The 20,388-nt window shown below is 43.4% G+C and overlaps 1 protein-coding gene across 2 annotated transcripts in view; it reads right to left on the reverse strand.

Annotated features, from left to right (window-relative positions):
• The window catches only part of LOC140575020 (protein arginine N-methyltransferase 8-B), a 36,854-nt gene extending 18,383 nt beyond the window's left edge, over positions 1-18,471 (reverse strand). Inside the window, exons 1-5 of one of the 2 annotated variants that reach the window (XM_072695141.1) lie at positions 17,693-18,471; positions 11,438-11,674; positions 9,144-9,299; positions 2,167-2,230; positions 819-961 (exon numbers count right to left, since the gene is read on the reverse strand). In XM_072695141.1, coding sequence (XP_072551242.1) covers positions 819-961; positions 2,167-2,230; positions 9,144-9,299; positions 11,438-11,674; positions 17,693-17,761 — 669 coding nt within the window. In that variant the 5' untranslated portion in view covers positions 17,762-18,471. Of the gene's footprint in view, positions 1-818; positions 962-2,166; positions 2,231-9,143; positions 9,300-11,437; positions 11,678-17,692 lie in introns of both variants that reach the window. The other variant, XM_072695140.1, reaches the window with a different exon arrangement.
• Positions 18,472-20,388: the final 1,917 nt, after the last annotated feature.

Genomic DNA, 20,388 nt, shown 5'->3' on the forward strand with positions numbered 1-20,388 from the left:
AGAGTAATGTAGACTATCCACAATAATATTAGTTGACATTCTGCAGTACAAAATAAAATAAGATGTATCAAGGAATCAATTGATTCATCTTATTTTGATACATCACCTTGATACATCTTATTTTATTTTGTACTGCAGAATGTCAACTAATATTATTGTGGAGAAAAAACAGATAGCTATACCAAGTAATTAAGGTTATTAACAGTTAATTAAGCTCCCATGTTATTTATATTAAACTCAGCACACTGTTAGTACACTGTTAAAGATAGAAGAGGCCATTAATTAATGCTAAATGATGTCTGTTAAAAGTGTAACCATTTGGTCTGAATTGTCTGAAAACTAATATATATCACTTCAACATCTCATTTATCATTTATATTTTTGCACAAAATATGATATCATACAGAAACTACAAGCTGACAAAATTTAAAAAAGAAAGTTCTCAATTTTTCTGAAATTCCTAAAATTTTGGAGTGTTGCTTATTGAGACTCAATGACGAATATCTTGTAAAGTCTAGTTCTCACAAATCACTAATTCCTCAACAGCTTAAAACAGTAAGAAACTATTGTATAGACATCAAGCTTGATATCCAGGTCTCAATAGGATCTTGCCCACCACTCTACCCCCAACTGTAATGACTTCTGTGCACCAGTGGTTCAAATTTGCTACCAGTGCTTGGGCCCCACACATTGGCACTAGTGGTAAGGGTAAATTATCTAATGGGTGCATTCTGTGTTCTGAGGCTTTTGTACAGTTTTTTCACACACTTACACACACACAAAGACACACACACACATACACACACATGCATACTGACCAGCCACTTATCTCTGGCAAAGATGACAGTATTCAGCATGGACTCATAGAAAAGGCAGTAGCCCATCCACTCTGAGATAATGATGTCCACCTGGTCCACTGGCAGCTCTGTCTCCTCTACCTTCCCTTTAAAGATGGTGATAACTACGACACATAGCAGAGAATTCTACGTAAATAAAGCTGACCACACACATGACTACTACTAAAGCCTGGAAGCACTGGAGAGAGGGAGAGGCAGCTTTCAGATTCCTGCCTGAGTATCAACAAGCAGACCATGCTGAGAAGCTTTTGTGTGTGTGTGTGTGAGAGAGAGAGAGAGTGTGAAAGAGAGGGAGTATGGATGAGCTGGACCCATCCCCTGCAAAAAAGGACAGATTTTTGCAGAACAGCGTTTGATCAGCATCCGTGGGGAGTTATTGAATTCAGTTTGGCTGGTAATGGAACACTTTGTCAGCAAGAAATATGAAGCCTCCCGGTCGTCCGGCTGGACTGCAGCTCTGCTCCAGGGATTCAGCTTGGTGAAAAAGAAAGTCTTTGGATATCTCTGCAATTACCACACACATCAGTTTCTCATTTTACGCTTGTTTGCCGAGATGAATCGTGCATGTCACGGATGTTTCAAGTTTTGTGACGGTGTGAAGCTGAAGAATCTCCAAGCACTTCTTCATTTTCAACCCTGAGTTTGAAGATGAGCTTCACTGTGAAAGAGCTAAGAGTTTGGGTTTTGCTGGGCTCTTATTCACCAACTATAATTATAATAATAATAAAAAATGTATTGCTATGCATCTTAAAGTGATTCACAACACAAGATACATTGTAAAAACCTAAAGAAATGATTTTATGTCATAATAACTTCAAGAAATTGAACTGGGTTTCATGGTTCATTGAAAGAAACACTTTCTGATTCAGAGTAATTATTTAAGTTGAATAAACCCAGCTTAATTGGTGTTACTACAAGAAGCAATTTCTTTAGGTTTAATGGATTAACCACTTTTTACAGCATAATACAAAACAATGAGACAACAAAAACTTCATATAGAAATTGAATAAAAAAAAGAGGAAACGGATAAAAGTAATGGTACACATGAAAATATGAAATAGAAAACAGTAAAATAAATAGAAACAGGAGGCCATGAATAAGGCAAGTATAAATAAAAGAAAATATACATAAAATAAACTAGCCATTTCTATAAAAAAAGTTCAATCTAAATAAATATGTTTTTAAGCTGTTAATAGTGGGTGATTGATTATTATACATCAGTAAAGTCTTAAGTTAAGTTTTCCCACAGTTAAATAATAGACTGTTTAATAATAGATTTCATTTTAAGCACATAAAACTTCACACTTACCGCTGTCCAGATGGTTAGCTTTGATAATTTTCTCTGAGTACTCCGATATACTGGAGCATTCAATCTGAAATGACAAAAAACAACATACAATCTTAATTACATTGTATTGTATTTCAGTTAAACATTATATAGCAATATCAGCCTGTGCTAGGGATGTAGCGTTACGCAAGTCATGGTTCAATCCACATGATGGTTTGGACCTCAGGGTTGCGAGTGCGAGTTTGGCACAAGGGGAAAAAAGCCAAAAATTAAATTCATCTAGGTTTTCTTATCATATATTTAGAACAGACAGTAGCGCAAGTTACAGTTTCCTCCAGATTGTACCTTATAGCGCCCCCCTGAGGTAGTGGGTACAGCCTGCAAGTGCATTAATTAAGCAGTAAGATGTAAATGTAGCACATCCCATGTGTTTACGCGAACACTGTATAAACAAATAAACAAGCGTATGCAGGCCACTGTCGGACGTGCGAGAGAGCGACAAAGGACGTTACCTAGGAGAAACTAGTAAAGTCCACTACAATTCCCACAATACCATGTAAATTCAAACTTCACTTGCTAAAGGTTTAAAGGCTTAAGGAGTACATCCACCCTCATCATAAGCTGGTCTCCCGCCGTCCCAGCACGTTTTTTAAAAATGTACATTAGGAGGCGGATAACAAGCATGAGGAGGCAGGGCTTAGTAGATGCAGAAAGCAGCCAATCAGAGACGTTTCTGCTTCCACGGCAACCATGAAGGACATCTACATTTTGTATGTTGTGACCCACTGCTATTTAATATAGGGAAAATGATCTGTAGGCGAATTACACACGCAGCAGAACTGAATTTTCGACCTTTAGGGGGCGCACTAACCTGGACTGATACTGAGTCTTTTGTTGGACGAAATGTGAATTTTGCATTTTGTCTTCTATCAGGCCTCCACATGGATGCTTTGTCTTTTGCTTACCATGTAGTACCATGAATTCTCCAAACGACTGCATTACACCCCTAAACTGCACATCCCTGTTACTGCAGAGCTGCAGATAAGCCCTCTAGCGAATCACAAAATGACGTATTATGTGTATTATAACCGGCCTTTGCAGATGTTTAGAGAAATCCAAAGTCAAATCATATAAATGATACAGTATCAAGTTTTAAATATAAGTTATATCACAGAAGCAGAATGTGGCAGCAGAACCGCAGCCCAACAGAGGCAGTTTCTTGTACATACTGAGCCTCCTTGATCACACCTTCCAATTTCATCCCCTCCTTTTCTCCTCACTCCTCTTTCCACTCTCTGCCACCGAGACAATCTAGAGATAATGACACCCAGAGCAGATCTGCCAGAGTTAGACTGGTTGAAACACAGACAAATAAGACTATGCTTCCTCTCCTTACACTCCTTACACATTCCCTCCACACTGATGGCCCTTCACTAGCAGAGTCCCTCTCTGCTCATTAGATTGAGCCATGAGTACTCTCCTCTGCGTTTAACACTGCCTCAGGCTGAGGGACTGAGTTCAAGCACATTGTGGGATAGAGAGTGCATTAATGAGAACGCTGCAGCTGAGCTGTTATCAGCATACCAACCTGCTCTTATATGAATGCAACAACACAGTATATTGTACTGTACTGAATTGTGGGGTCGTATTATGGCCAACATGTTATCTTGCAGCTACTGTTAAAAGGACAAGATCCTCAGTGTTTCTAGGTTTGAAGCTGTGGGTGAACCTCTAAAGGTGCTTTGAGGAGCCTTCAAGAAAAGGCTCTTACAAGAATCCATTCCAAGGACGAAAGCCTTTGCAAAGAGCCAAAAGTTTATTTCTGTGAGATACAATAAGGAGTTTCTCATAGCTGGATCCACATATAGTAGTCCTCTGGGACCCCCTAAAATATATTTCTTCTTTGAGGAGCCAGATTTCGCAAGAATCCCAAAAACTCTAATACTTTTATAGGTTAAATGGAATAAATTCAGATGGAAATATGGATGCTGATTTTTTTTATTTTGTTGAATGGTAAATGGATTGTCAGTGAATTGATTTGTCAGTAAACTCTGGATTGTGCAAACTGATGCGCCCCTCTTAGTTTAACGACATACCACAGTAAAGAAAATATTCAAAAGTCAATGTTGAAGTATAGCTACAGTCCACATGCAAAGCTTGGCCTACTAAACACATGTTTACTATAGATGAAACCTTTCCAGTGGATCAGGATCAGGGCTGATTCTGCCATTTTAACCCTATGGAGTCTACAGGGGCATTTCCTCGATTATTTTTCATCTTCTTAAATTTGTCTTTACAAGCACTGCATATAAGACAATACCCATGTTCACAGTCTTTGCAGTCAAATAAACTGGCAAAACTCACTGTGAGACCCAATGTAAATCTGCCACTGAGACAATCTAGAGATAATGACACCCAGAGCAGATCTGCCAGAGTTAGACTGCTTGAAACAAAACCTCATTGTAAGACCCAATGTAATATAGAGCACTGTGTGAAGATATTCTAAAATCCTAAATCTAAAATTTAAGTCAGATTTCTGAATTTCTTTAAATTCTGTAAAAACTGTAAAAACATACCTTTCCTCATGTGTTGTTTTGGGGCTGAAATGGGTTTAATGAGTCTTAGCTCTACAAAAGCAGAGAAATTATTGAATAATATAGCATATAAATGGCAAGAGGCAGAAGATGGGTTTCTGGGTGTCCACTGTTCCATCAGTTCCACATAAAACATAGATTTCACACAGGAATCCACCAATTACAGATGCCAGGCAGACGTCCCATACCTGAATCCACCAGTTACAATTTAGAGGCAGATGACGGACACACAGATCCACCAGTTAGACACAACGAGAGGCAAAGACAAGTATCTTGTCCCATCTTCAGGGACTTGTAACTTCAGATGTGAGTCATGTACAATCTGCCAATAAAATGCGATGGAAAGGGCGGAGTCTACAGATTCAGGAAGTGTTTGAACTGTTTGACAGAATTTAGTAGAAAGCCTCCTTCCCTGGTCGGTAGAGACAGTTACTCCAACAAAAGCAGGACACACTCTTTTTTAATCCCCTTGATTTCAAAAGAAACTATGAGCGAGCAGGTGTCCCAATATTTTTGCCCATATAGTGTATTTGGTGAACACTGATTGCGTTGCAATCCTAAAGAGAGAGAGAGAGAGAGAGAGATCAAGAGATTCTGATTCAGTCTGTCAGATATGAGCTACTGCTTTCCCAGGCAGATGTTTTCTCTCTCTCTCTCTCTCTCTCTCTCTCTCTCTCTCTCGCTCTCTCTCATTTCCCCTGTGTGTTACTGAGACTTTGTTAGTGTCCACAGTCGTCCCCATCAACCTTGCATTTTCTACACACAGTGAGACAGCTCCTCTCCAGTGTGAAATCTTCAGCGCATGTGGATCGCCCTCTCCACAGCTTGCTCTGAGCAGAAACTGAGCAGAGTAATGCAGAGAGATTTGACTGGAGGACACCTTCACTATAAGCAGTCAGCACATTTCCCAGCACCTAAGACAAGATATGTTTGATATACACCAATCAGCCATAACATTAGTACCTAATACTGAGAAGGTCACCATTGTGCCTGCAAAACAGACCTGATCATTCAAGGCCTGGACTCCACAATAGCTCCAAAGGCTTCCTGTGGTATCTGTCACATATCAAGACGTTAGCAGCAGATCCTTTAAGTCCTGTAAGTTGGATCACATCAGTGAGCCTTAGGTACACATGACCCTGTCGCTACTTCACCAGCTGCCTTTTCTTAAACCACTTCTGACCACAGCATACAAAAAAAACCCTACAAGACCTGCCTGATGTTTTGGAGAAGTTCTGACCCAGTTGTCTAGAACATGACAGTTTGGCTCCTGTCAAAGTGGCTCAGATTAATATGCTTGACCCTTTTCCCTGCTTCTTGCTTAACACATCATCTTTGAGAACTGACTGTTCAATTGAGGCCTAATATATGCCCTCCCTTGACAGATGCCACTGTAGATAAAATTAATTAATTAATTAATTATTCATTTTTAAGTAATTAATTAAAATAATGTTTTACACTTCACCTAGTGCTAATATTATGGCTGTGATCAGTATACATGATCGGAGACACGCTGGAACCTGAACTGAGTAACATAGTGATGCACTTTTTACTCAATTTAGCAATAAAAATTTCAGTCACTCTCAATAGGAGTATAACGGTCTACAAAGGTCAGGATTTGGTTAACGCTCTTGTTGCTAAATGCAGTCCAATGCTCACAGCAATGTTCTAGAACCTAGTAGAAAGCCTTCTTTGCTGGACAGTAGAGATAGTTACTCCAACAAATGCTCATTTAACTCACAACTCATTTTAATCCTCCTGATTTCAGAAGAAATAATGAACAAGCAGGTGTCCCAATACTTTTGTCCATATATTGCACCTGCACCACCATATAGTCCCTGTACTACTGTGCGCACCAGTACTAATACATATACCTTACACCCCTATCTCTCATCCACTCACCTTTACCATTCACATTCTCAGCCTACTGTTTACAGCGCTGCTGAAGCTGTTGCTGGACTACTGAAAACACGTGTTTTAAAAGGTTCAATACTGTGAACAGGCCGTAATGACCGATAGTGATTTTTACAGTGTAAAACTTCAGTCATTCTCAGTTCTGCACTTGTTTTGGGCCAGTGGTAGTATCATAAATCAGAGTGGGCCTGCTGCCCAGGCCGCATTTAGGAGTGCAGTGCAGGCATTTGTGTGAGAGGAAGCATGGCGGTGGTGGCCCCATACACTGAGCTCTTTGGCATTTAGCTCTTACGAGGCCTTTCGAGGGAATGCTGATTACCCCAGCAGAACCGCATCAGAGCAGCAGAGTGCAAATCAGATCAACTCTGCTGCAGCTTATGCCTGGCACACACACCCACCCACAGAAACACCAACACCGCTCATACACACATAATGAAATTGAGGGGTGTCAGCAACACATATCTACACTGGGGGTTACAATGCTAACAGTAACGGCAGATTTTAAAAACTGCTATCCAGATGCTCCAGAGTCTCTTACTTAGTGCAGTGGTCTTACTGCAGCTAATTAAACAGGACTAATTAGGCTCTTTGTAATGAAAAGTGTAGTTAGTCAGTGTTCATTAAGCACTGAAGATAAAAAACATAGTGTATCACAAAAACACAGTTTATAACAATGCAAAAAACAAGGTCATATCGCCCACCTTTAATTTACCCTTACCAACTTAGATGGCACACATAAAAACACCCACAGAAGTAGACATTCTAGGCTTTAACAGTTTTTACTTATATTTTCCACAGTTACACACCAACCTGCCACTTCATTAATACCTCCTTGTTGTTTCTATACTCACTGTCCATTACATCAGCTCCTCTTCCCCTATAGGAGCACTGTGTAGTCCTACATATCCAGACTGTATCCATATATTTCTCTGCATACTGTGTTGGTTAGCCTCCTTTCTCCCAGTTGATCAGAACCCCACAGGACCCCAAAGAGCAAGTATTATTTGGGTTGTGGGTCATTCTCAGCACTGCAGGGACACCGACATGGGGGTGTTGTTTCAGTGTGTTGTCCTATGTATACTAGGACTGTATGAATGGTAAGCCAAGGCACATTTAGTGGGGTCCATAAACCCCCATAAATGTATGGAATTACTACAAATCAATTAAATCTCATGAATGACCCCAAAATAGGCCAACTGCAGTTCCTCTTTCTTTTTAATGGAAGCAAAAGTTCAATTTAAATGGGAACAACACTGACCGTACTGGAGGCCATTACTGCATCTACAAAGCTGACGTTGGCTTCTTAGACCCTGCTTACACCTGGTCAGTTTATGTGATTAGTGATCCATAGAAGACAAGCATCCAGGCTTATTTCTGTCCTGGCACTGAAGTGGTAGAACGGACTTCCCCTGGGTGTCTGAACGGCAGATTCGCTCACTGTCTTCAAACGCTGACTGAAGACCCTCCTCTTCCAAGAGTACTTGGGCGTAGTGTAGAGTATTGTGGTCTCCATACTGACTTCTGTATTTAGTAGCATCTAAGCTTGGAGGTAGCTTTTGGACTCGATACAAATTAGCTAAAGGGTATTTTCATATTTTGTAAGTCGCTTTAGATAAAAGCATCTGCTAAACACCTTGAATGTAAATGTATCTGGATTGTTGGAATGTCGGCATGAGGGCATGTTGATTAATAATGCTACAAACACACTAAATTCAAACTAAATATATCACATTGCACAAGCTGTGAAAATGACACGAATATCCTTAAAGTCCACAATTTAAACGGCCAAACAAGCATGTGTTGGAACAAGCTGTGTAATACTTTAGAAATTCAGTCGGTACCATATAAGTATTCAATTTTGATACCCAGCCCTAGAGGTGAGTACTGTGCAGGGAGTGAGCAGTAGGCCATGTTATAGGCCCTATAATAATACACTGCAGTTACTGGGTTTTACACTGCAGAATATCATTAACACTACAGAATGTACCATTTACTCAGTGTAACACTTCAGACTGGTTTCCTTTATAGACTATCCTGTAAAATCCGGCTTTCAAGGACACACATAACGTACATCAACTGAAAATGACCCTTGTGACCCTGTCTGCAGTACGTCACTCAGATCTGCCCCAGGAGCCAATTATAAGTGCCTCAAAGTACATCCAGCGTGCTGTGGTCACAGAGCTAATACACCCCTGGTTATCTGACCCAAAAACATACTAATAACCACTGGGTGTCCAACTGATGAACAATAATCCTGGGAGGAGGACAAGGAGGACATGAAAAGGAGATGTTCATGTAGTGACTTACTGGTATAACCTGAAACCAAAAAAACAAACAAACCCAACACCACGCTGGACTTGTCAGCACTCCTTCTCCAGAGCAGAACAGCCATGCCCAGTGTTATTTTGGGAACAGAACACAGCTCCAACATGGCGGGACCCTGCAGGTTAGCTGAGCTCAAGGCAGAGGGAGGTGGGCTAGCCCTCTTACCCCGTACACGTGCTTGGCTCCAGCCTTGGCAGCGAACATGGAGAGGATGCCAGTGCCACTCCCCACGTCCAGCACGATTTTGTCCTTGAAGACATGCTTGTTATGGTACATGGAGTTCCTGTAAGTCAGCGTCCTCACCTCGTCCTTCAGCATCTCCTACAATGTGACACAGTGGAGATAGCAATCAGCCTCACGGGTAAAGACGCATTAGAGAAGCAATATGAACGAACACTAGGATGATAAATGCAGAACAATTAAAGACAGCGACAGCTTGAGTCATCTCGTCTCTCTCATCTCTGGCGTATTAAAAACTTGTCACCCTCAACATTCGAAAAAGGCTGGCCGCCCTTTAGATTGTGTGAATACGTCGTGTGAAAACGAGACATACAGCAGATCGCAATGTTGAGAGAGACATCTAGCAAGCGACTAAAGCTCTGTCAAACTGGGCTGACTTATCTTATGATTGAAAAACTAGCGAACTAGCAAATTCTGCTAACACAGCGACACATCAAGCAAGCGCAACAACACAAGTCTGCAGCTAATTAGTTATTACTGACTAGTCCAGCAGGAAGAAGGCCAGCTCAGCATCTGTCTTGCATCCTCTTATTTCTTTTAGCGCTCGCCAACGGGTAAAACCCGGGCCGAGATTGAATTTTGTCCGGTCTCTTGCTCAGTCACTCTCTCTATTTTTCTTCCTTGCTTTCTCAGACGACATCTTCTTCAGCCTCTTCGCAGACTCGGCCACAATGTTCATACTGAGAATACCAAACTAGCTTCTTGTTAAAGCTAGCTGCAGACCCCTGATTCTCGTGCAACTCTTCTGGTTCTGGGCCCATAGTGGCAATGGCAGATGCCATTCTCCCTGTTCCAGTTAATAGCATAAAACTGGCCGTTCTACAGAAATGACCACTTTTAAAGGTAGACCATGTTGCTAATGAACTCATGGGCTGCATGAATAATTGCACCTGCTTTCTACACATGACTAGGAACAAGCACTTCTGAGGTGCTCAAACTTCTAAATAATTGATTTAAAAAAAAAAACTATTACTGCCAATTGATGGATCAGGATAGTGTAATTATTCAAATAACATATTGTTAGATATAAGAAATATAAATTAATTGATATTAATTGAAATTCTTCTGATTTTTTTAAATGTGTTTTTCATGTGAATCTATTTCTGTAGAGACCAGGGACACAAAATAGGCGTTAGAGTCATATCAAATGACTCTAATGCATCCTCTCAACATGGTGTAGAACCTGTGAGAATGAGCTAAACTGTTGCTGTAACTGCACGCCCCTTCAGATCTCTCCTGCTGCTTTTTCTCCCAGTGTTAAAAAAGCGTGCACGAGTGTCGAGAAGATGAGATAAAGGGGGAGAGAAAAAAAGGTCTGACCTATATACTAAAAATGAGACTGAACAAAAATTCATCTCACACAGATCTCGCCCGAGTCCCACTGCTCACACCCATCCTCAAACCCAACGACCTCGTCCCCTCCCCCTCTGTCTGTCAGTCTGCCAGCCCCTCCCTCGCTCTCTCTCTCTGCCTCTCTCTGCATCCACCTGCATTACGTTCACCTCATTTCCAGTCCAGATCGCTACGCCTCACACAGCTACAGTGAGGGTAATTCATTTATACCCAAAATCAATGACCTGAAAGGTGTACTATAGATATTCCAGTAGCTAATTTTAGCATATTAGCATTTAGTTCATATTCAGTAAAGTCTGTGTCTTTTCTTCAGCACATTGAGTAAACGTTCACAGATCAGGCTAGAAAGTAAGTGAACCTCTATGTCATAAATTCTTTGAGATGAGATTGGAAGTGTGAGTTCTAGTTCTCAGGTAATTAAATCAAGGTGCACAAAGCCTGGCTAATGACCTGATCTGTTCTTCTCAAGAAAGTCTGGTTAGCATGAACCATGCTTCAATGTTATAGAAAGACATGAAGCTGGAAAGCCTCCACAGCACACTACTCTTCCTAACTATGAAGCATGGTGGAGGGAGCAACATGGTGTAGTGCTGCTTTCCTGCTTCAGGGCCTGGAAGCCTTGTGATCAATGAGGGAACAATGAATGCAGAAATCCAGGTCATTTTCAGGTCCAGGTCATGATCTCACTTCACTTTTCGTTCCATTGGGACGTCTCACCATGAAGGATCATTTCAAAGTTTAAAGAATCTGACCCTAATTTTCCTAGATCACACACCTAATCCAAGCCAGTACAAATGATAAAGTGCCAGCCTTTACTTTTGCCTGTCTGATGTGCAAAAACATCCTCTTGTGAAACCTTAACTTACCTCGTGGATGCCAAAGTGAGCATAGGAGTCAAAGTAGTAGTCCCTGGAGGTCATCTCCTCAGGGTTGAGGAATTTGGCCATCTTGCCGCGTCCGGGACAGCTGGGCAGGGTGGCCGCATGGGGTGTGTGTGGTGTGTGTGTGACGTGGGAAGGCCGCGGGGCATGGTGGACCGAGGGCACTGGTTTAGGCAGAGGCGAAGGCTGCGCCGACTGAGACGGGGCTGCGCTCAGGGGCTGCTGCTGATAAAGCCAAAAAAAAGAGAGGGAGAAAGAGAGAGAGAGAGAGAGAGAGAGAGAGAGAGAGAGCAAGGGTGAGAGTGCATTTTTCTGACAGCAAGAGTTTCCTCCTTGCACACCTTCCATTAAAATCAACCTTGGGCAATCAAGTACAGATGCTGTACTTGATATCAACTGCGGCAAGAGGTCCCGTGATGACATTTTAGGATTGTTGGAGACTTCTTCAGACATGCTCATGGCTGACCTCGCTAGGGTGACCTGTTGCCAGTTGTTTCACTTGTAAACGATTGGGTGCACATTGGAACATCTGATTTCTAACTACTCTTTTTCAATCCCTTCCCAGTCTCATCTGCATCTACAACCTTCTTTCTGAGGGCCTTAGAGAGCTCTTTGGATCTGGACATGCTCTGGACTTTCTCTCACAAAGCTCCCCAACTCCAAAACAAACTTTGTGTTACTGTTTTGGAGTGTGAGACACTCTCTCAGTCTTCAAATCTGGATTGAAAACGTTTCTCTTCTCATAAGATTTTGGGTTAATCCTCCATTACAGACTACTGTTGTCTATACCACTGTTCTGAGCTACGCTGATTACAGGCCTTTTATTATTGCTGTGGCCTTTCTAAGCTTCTTCCCTTACATGCTCTCCACCAGACTATTTATATTTCTAAATACCTTCTTTCTTTTCTAATTTCTTCCTGAGCTGCCCTTCTGTTGTCTGTTCAATGCTGGGTGCTGCTGCCTGCCTACCCTTTGGTCCAAGCTCTCCTGCCATGTTAACTCAACCTTTTTTCTCAATGTTTTGAGATGCCCTTCTCTGACTGTTCTTGTCCCTGCACTGCCCGACCCAGATCTCTACCACCCTTCTGCCTGCTACAATGCTGTCCTGCTTTGGATCTTAACACTAATGCATTATACTACATAGCTGTGTTGAACATGCACAGACCTCCACATTATCACTGAACCTGTGACCAGTGATTAGGTGTCCTAATCACCTGCAGTTGAGTTGCTGCACTTGATTTAAAATATAGACATTTTAAGTAGGGGGGTGGGGGTGTCCTATCTTTATCCTTACAATGGAATTGCATTTGTTTTAAATGATCTTTTAAGACATCTCTTATTATTGTTCTATTTTTATATTTCTATGTTCTATGTTCTATTTTTCCACATGACTGTAGCAGTACTGAAGGCACAGTTAAGTGATCATTCATGACCCATTTGTCCTGACACTTAAAATGAAAGCATCATGCCATGTTTATGCAAAAGCCAGTGAAAGCTTGTAGAAGAGGTGTAAGAGTGTTCAGAGTGTTCTTAGGACAGGTGGGAAGAAGGTGGCTACATGAGGACCAGGGTTAGAAAGGAAGCAGCCGGTGAAAGGGACAGCACATACGGTCAGCATTTCTGGCTCAGATTAACACATTCACTACCTACAGAGCGAGAGAGTGGGAGAGAGAGACAGAGGGAGGAGGGAGAGGACAGCAAAGCCTTTCTACTCTCTCCCTGATAAAATACAGCTGATTAATAAGTCTCCAATATTACAGCAGACAGGCCTGCCACTGCCAGCGCTGCGTTCATTAACAGCCATGTTCTACATGTAGATGTTCAGCAGGAGTTCAAAAGAAGCTGTTCCATGTCACACAGTGAGCATGTTTTAATCCCTTAAACCCTAGACTCAAAGACTTTTTAATATTTAGTAACTACTATGAATTATTCTGTAATTACTAATACGAACTGACAGTGAGGCCACATATGGGCCCCGTAGAAAGAAGAGTTAGGCTGTTACCAGTAAAAATGCTGGATTAGATTAGATACACTTTAAGGTCAAAAGTATTGGGACACCTGCTCATTTATTGTTTCTTCCGAAATCAAGGGTGTTAAAAAAGAGTTTATCCTGCTTTTGTTGAGTTATTGTCTTTATATAAGACTTTCTACAAGATTTGAGAAAATTGTTGTGAGGATTGATCGCATTCAGCGGCAAGATCGTTAGTGAGGTCAGGATGTTAGATGATCACCACCCAACCTCATGCTCGATACTGGGGGGGGGGGGGGGGGGGGGTGGTTACCTCTCTAGTTCTGGCATTAGGCATGGTGGTGCCAATAGGTTCATGGTAAGATTATCTGCTCCAGAGAGTCCTGTTGTGTTTGCAGAACTTCTTTACAGGACCAAGACAAGCTCTGTGTGTGTATGCATCTGTGCCAGCAATGGTAGCAACTTAAAGAAGCTGAATGCATTCATTAGATGGGGTGTCCACAAATATTTGGACACATAGTGTAGCCCTTTAAATTTCTTTCTTCATTTTGAAAGTTGTCTATAGACTTTGTTTATAGACTAAAGAGTCTATACCACAGGAAGCGTGGGGTCCCTCACAGCTTGAATTCAGTGTAATATATCAGATCTGCCTGCTCTGAGCTGCCAGGCATCTGATGAAGATGAAAAGAACAGTCTTATAAGCATCTTTCATAAGTTATCCAACACCACTATGAGTGTGTGAAGGTGGGTGAGTGGTTGGATGTGTGGGTCTGTATGAGTGTGTAGCCATGTGTCCACTGTATGTGTATGTGTGTGCATTTGTACGTTTTGCGTCTGTGTGTATGTGTGTGTGCTGCCCCTCAGCCAGAGGATTTAAGATAATGAGTGTCAGCTGCTTGGAAAGCAGCTGCATCAAGAGACATCAAGGTGTCAAGATAGCATCTAACAGAGGGAGGGGTGGAGAGCCAATGTCCTTTCCCCCTCCAGCCAACCAACAAATCTCATTTTGCATTCTATTTTTACCCCACATACTCGCCACGCTTCACCCGTTCAACCTGCACAATGCAGGTTCAGGAGGAAAACAAACAAACATTGTTTTCTAGGTATCTTTGAGTTGCAGTTTTAAGAAGTGTGTTAGCTAATGTGACCTCCTGTACTACAGGGAAGTACTCAGGGCTTCATCAGCTCGAGGGGGGTTTTATTGTGTGGTGTAGAACCATTGCTGCTCCAAAGTGTTCAAATCAGGGCTGTAGAACTGAAGCAGAATAAGGCGCCGTCACTACGACCAAAGGACGTACGCTAGTTCAAATCCTGCCCGGGAGAGCATAATTGGCCTTGCTCTATCCAGGGTTGGTAGATGGCACTTTCTCCCCACATCACTCCAGTGTGTCTGCTGGCCGAAGCATCAGAGACGGGTACAAGGTCCGACGTCCTAATTCGTAGTAGGAAATGTTGCCTGGTGATGTTGCATTGGCAGCAGTTCAGAAAAAGAGGTGCTGGCTGGCTGTGCATGTGTGTTGGGCTTCACCCTCCCAGTGCCAGGATATGATGGAGGAATATATGATGGAGGAATATGAATGGGTTGGGTTATTGGAGAACAATAACTTTCTAGTCAGAATTTCTAGGCAAGTTACTAGGCAGTTGCTATATGGCCACTAAAGTAAAACTGCAAGATGATTGCTATAGTATAGCAGGTGGTCGCAATGAGGTTGCTAGGTAGTTGCTAGTTGGCATAGGCATTTTGTTGGACACAGATAGAATCTGACTTTAACCCACCAGGGCAGGGTTAGAAACCTTGCTCAGGGGCCCAACAGCATGGCGGACTAGGTGCTTGCTAGGTGGTTGCTTTGTGCTTGCTATAATTTTGCAATGTGGTTGTAAGGTGCTTGCTATGGTGTTGCTAAGTGCTTGCTGTAGTATAGCAGGTAATTCCTACTGCGTTGCCAAATAGTTTGGTGGCTTATATTGTGCTGCTAGGTGGTTGCTATGATCATGTTAGCTATGGTGTTGTCAAATGTTTGCTATTTTGTTTCTAGGTGGTTGCTTGGCAGTTGCTATGGTATCCCAGGTGGTTGTTAGGTAGATGTCTTAGGTGGTTGCTAAGGTATTTCTAGTGCTTGCTTGGCAGTTGCTATGGCGCCTTAGATGGTAGTGATGGTGTCTCATGAGGTTGCTAGAATCACTGATCAAAGAACTTTACACAAGTCCAAATATCCTGAAAACTGAGGGGCGAGTTAGCCATTGATAATGCTTCATATTCCACCCCTCGTGATCGGAGTTCTCCTCGACGATTTTCCGTACAGTATTCTGTAGGTCTTTCAGTAGATTGCATGATAAGCTATTTCTGCTCAAAGTGCTTGACTTTTCAGGACGTTACATAAACCTTTCCACCTTATCTCCATTCCTCTCTCTCTCTCTCTCTCTCTCTCTCTCTCTCTCTCGCTGTCTCTCTCTCTCTCGCGCTGTCTCTCTCGCTGTCTCTCTCCCCATGGGTTAAGTGTTCAGTGCGAGTCTTAAGCGAGGGAGGGACTGAGCAGAGCACAGTCTTCAGCCTCTCTCAATCTCACTGCTATTTCTGGCTCTATTTGCTGGGGTCAGGGACTCTCTGGCATGTTGGGCTTTAAACTTCTTCTGAGCCCTTCCTGCTCCTTTTGAGGACCACTCAAAAGAAGTGCATTTAGGTAAAGTCCTTTATATCACCAGAGCACTGAGATCTGGGTGGGAAGGGGTGATGCCTTTGTACCTCGTGACACTTTCCCAAAAGCTTTTAGAAGAAAAGAAACACTATAAGAACTCTAACTAAGTGAGATTCCAGGAGTGAGATACCAGCGTTTCTACCTGTAGATACCAAACCTACCCCACACTGCGTCTCTTCACTTCCCCTCCTAACTGTAGTGCACTTCATTGCTATATAAGGAATCATCTGAGTTCATCTGAAGGGTGAAAACGACAGTATGTACCATCACTTCATCTGCTGAATTAACACCAACTCACACTCTGCCTACAACTGAAGGTGTAAATCCATTAAGGGCTGGAGAAGGCTTCAGAAATGAGAGGTCATCTAGTGAAGCTGCTCATCAGAGAGGTATAAACTGGGACTGCTCCAGTAAACACACCTGAAGCAGCAGAAGCGTCTGTGTTCAGCTTAGTGTTGGGGAAACGTCTTCAGCTTAAAGTCTGTGTGTTACTCAGGGATGGAGCTCAGGCATGTCCAGCACCACGGCCAGCGCTTCGGCTCAGAGCTTTACTAAAGCTCATGTACACAGACACACACACACACACACACACACACACACAATACTGAAACCCAGAACACACTATGATCAGGGCTTTGCTAAACCACACACACACAGATACACACACACACATTGCTGAACCCCAAAACACACTCTACTCAGGGCTATACTATACCACACACACACACACACACACTCAACACTGAAACCCAAAACACACTCTACTCAGGGCTTTACTATACCACACACACACACACACACACACACACACACACATTGCTGAACCCCAAAACACACTCTACTCAGGGCTTTACTAAACCACACACAAACACACACATTCCTGAAACCTAGAACACACTCTGATCAAGGCTTTACCATACCACACACACACACACACTTACGTCCCCTACTGGAATCTAAAACATGAGCACCTCAGGATACAACATTTCCACATACTCTGTTCAGGGCTGTGCTTTACCACACACACACACACACACAAACACACACACACACACACACACACACACACACACACACACACAATGCTGAAACCCACAGCACACTCTACTTAAAGCTTTACTAAACCACACACACACAAACACACACACACACACACACACACACACACACACACACACACACACACAATACTGAAACCCAGAACACACTCTACTCAAAGCTTTACTAAACCACACACACACACACACACAATACTGAAATCCAGAATACACTCTGGTCAAGGCTTTACTATACCACACACACACACACACACACACACACACCTCTACTACAGCCTGGCCAGTTCGCTGATCAGCTGGATCAGGTGTGCTGGAAGCAGGAAAACACCCAAAGTGCAGACAGAGCAGGTGGTCCTCCAGGTCCTCCTCGGGACTCTGCTCTGAAGCCCCATTAGCTTCAGCTCAGGTTCAGCTCGCAGCGCAAGGAAGAACTTATCATCCCCTCATCAACTTCAGCAATAGCACGGCGAGCATGTCAGGTCTCAGGGTGAGAGAGTGTGGGTCGAGGAGAACTCACCTCTGCGCTCTCCGGATCCGCCATCTTCCTCCTGAGGAGCAGGCAGCGGGAGGAGTGTTTCATTCCCATAAGAGCCGGTGGGGTGAGCTCAGCTCCAGCGGGGGGGGGGGAAAGCGCGGTGGTCTGGGATGAAGACTGAACAACAGATTGTCCAAAATCCACAAAAAAAAAGTGCTCAGAAAGGGATACTAGAGCCCCAGAGCGAGGAGCATCCCCTAAAGCAGGCTGCCCGCTCTCCTGAACCCATGGTAGAAAAGTTGTCTGCACTGATGGCTCCTCAGAGACTTCACGGTTCTCCTATTGCTCCTTAAAGCTGGGGGAAGCAGCAGCACACCCTCCATCCTCTCCCTCCTCTCAGGCTTTCTGGACGTTATGGAAAGTGGCAGCCATCCACGCTGGATGTTCCGGAGACCTGCTGAGGAACCCCTCACGCGTAAAACCTCCACTGGAGGCAAAGTGTCCCTCAAGGGGACAGTCGCCTTCCCAAAAGCCCCAGTCTTCTGGTCAGACCTCCTCCTAGCTCCTTCCCCTTTCTTCTCGCAGCAGCTCTCAGTTCTGGACGGGCTGAACTGCGTCTTGTCTGCGTCCTCTCAGTGTGTGTGTGTGTGTGTGTGTGTGTGTGAGAGAGAGAGAGTGTCGAGTCGTTCGAGCAACGCCTGCCGGTGCCTCTTGCACCTTTCACAGCTCGTGCTGGAGGACGAATGAGTTGGATTCCTGTAAACGGAGCCGGTGTGTGCGTGTGCGCGCGTGCGCTTGTGTGTGTGTGTGTGTGTGTGTGTCGTGTGTCTCTCAGTAGACTCCAGCTAACTGCTGCTCACAGTACCGTGACTTCAGACTCTCACACTCCTCATTTAGGAAGAACATCACGAGTTGAAAGAACCCAGGTGGAGATCTGAGATATGCTAATGAACTGGGCGGGGCATATTTCAGCACATATGTACATATGTAGCATTTATATATGTGTAGGTAGCATATGTTGGACACCTGTGTATACATAATGTCAGTGGCTCCATCTCCGTATTCCATGTTATTCACTTAACCAGTAGAAATGCTCCAAAATGAGGGTCTGCAAGTGGCTGAGCAGTCCCCCCTATTGCGCTGCCCCTATGGCCCAGGAGTCCCAAGTTCGAATTAGACATCATGCTGCTTTGCCATCAGCGTCCGGAGTCAGAGAGAGCACAGCTGTCCGCACCTCCTCCCCCTCATTGCTCTTACGCAGTGTTGGCCAGCATGTAGGCATCTGTTAGCTGGTGTGGTGGAGCTGAGGACCCAGTGCTTTCCTCTGAACGTGTCGGCTGGCCAGGCTAGGGATGCTAGGGTTACAAATATGGTGGGATAATTGGTAGAAAATGGAAAAAACTTAATGGTTTAACAGGTTTTTTTTATTGACTTCCATTGAAAGTAAAAAATAAATGCCATTTTGGAGTTACAAGTTTTTTGTGACACATTTACATGATATATGTATGGATCATATAGGTAGTATTTTGGTATGATATACTATAGATGACACTATCAAGATGTAGAGTTATGGACTGTACTAGGTAAAGAACTGCTCCACAGTGGTGCACCGGGTGCTCTTCGTTCCCCTCTGGGTCAATGACCTGTGGGACACCGTTGTTCCAGAGGTCCATTCTCTGTACATCTTCTGTCCAGCAGCTCTAGAACATCCCACAAAGTTAGAGGCTATCACCTTTGGTAAATCTTTTTTTAGGGAAGGGTCTTCCAAGATAGCAACTTTGCAGGATTTGCAATAGAAGTCAATGTAAAAAGGTTTTATTCCGGCTCAATTTGGAGCATTTCTATTGGTTCATTCATCCTGACATTTGGACACAATGTGGAGAATAGCCTCCAGAAAAACTGCAAAAATGAAGATGCAAGAATTTTGGGTGACAGCGACCATATCCCTTCCATCTAGCCGGTTCACTTAAGTAATAGGAGACAGTCAAACAATCTACAAATCCACCAGCTACAGATTGGTTAAGCCGTGGGTGATATTCAGATGAACTGGACGAGCAGACTGTGCTGCAAAGCTGAAGTAAGGCACTGGAGCAGAGTTTATTTTCAGACTAGCGTGTACCAGTCCTTACCTCCACCCACCCATTATAATCCTGTATAATTCAGCAGCAGGGTAGTAGCAGGCTATGCCCAGTGGCCTGAGCTGAGTGTGCAGCGAGCGTATGACTAAACCCACCCTGCTCGACTGGGCTCTGTTCAGTCCCTGCTGAACAATTACCACATACCCACCAAACTCTCCTGTCTACGTCTATTTCTTCAGCTGTCTCCTTCCACGGAGACGCATAACTACCATCCTAAGGATGTGATTCCCCCTATATCCTCATGTCCGCAGCAGCAGTAGACTAGCTGCTGAATCTCATTGAGAGTGTGATTCAGCAGCGCCCTGTTCATTACACAACCTAATGATGGCACTGGAGATACAGTACAGTATATCAGTCTATCTCTTTGTACTCATGATGAAAGCTGACATTAGCCGTGAAGCACAAAAGAAGGCCTCAATTACCTCCTTGGGTTTTCTCTTATCAGTCCACACGGTAATCTCATCTAGGAAATCACGGCAACTCATAAAATCCCATTATTTCTTACATGCAAAAGAGGGTGTGGAATCGCCAGAGTAGCTGAACAGAACTGCAGTATGCAAGGACTTCAGAGACGTTCCAGGAATATAACACGATGCAGAA

The sequence above is a fragment of the Salminus brasiliensis genome, chromosome 13 (assembly GCF_030463535.1).
Source record: "Salminus brasiliensis chromosome 13, fSalBra1.hap2, whole genome shotgun sequence".
Taxonomy (NCBI): Eukaryota; Metazoa; Chordata; class Actinopteri; order Characiformes; family Bryconidae; genus Salminus; species Salminus brasiliensis.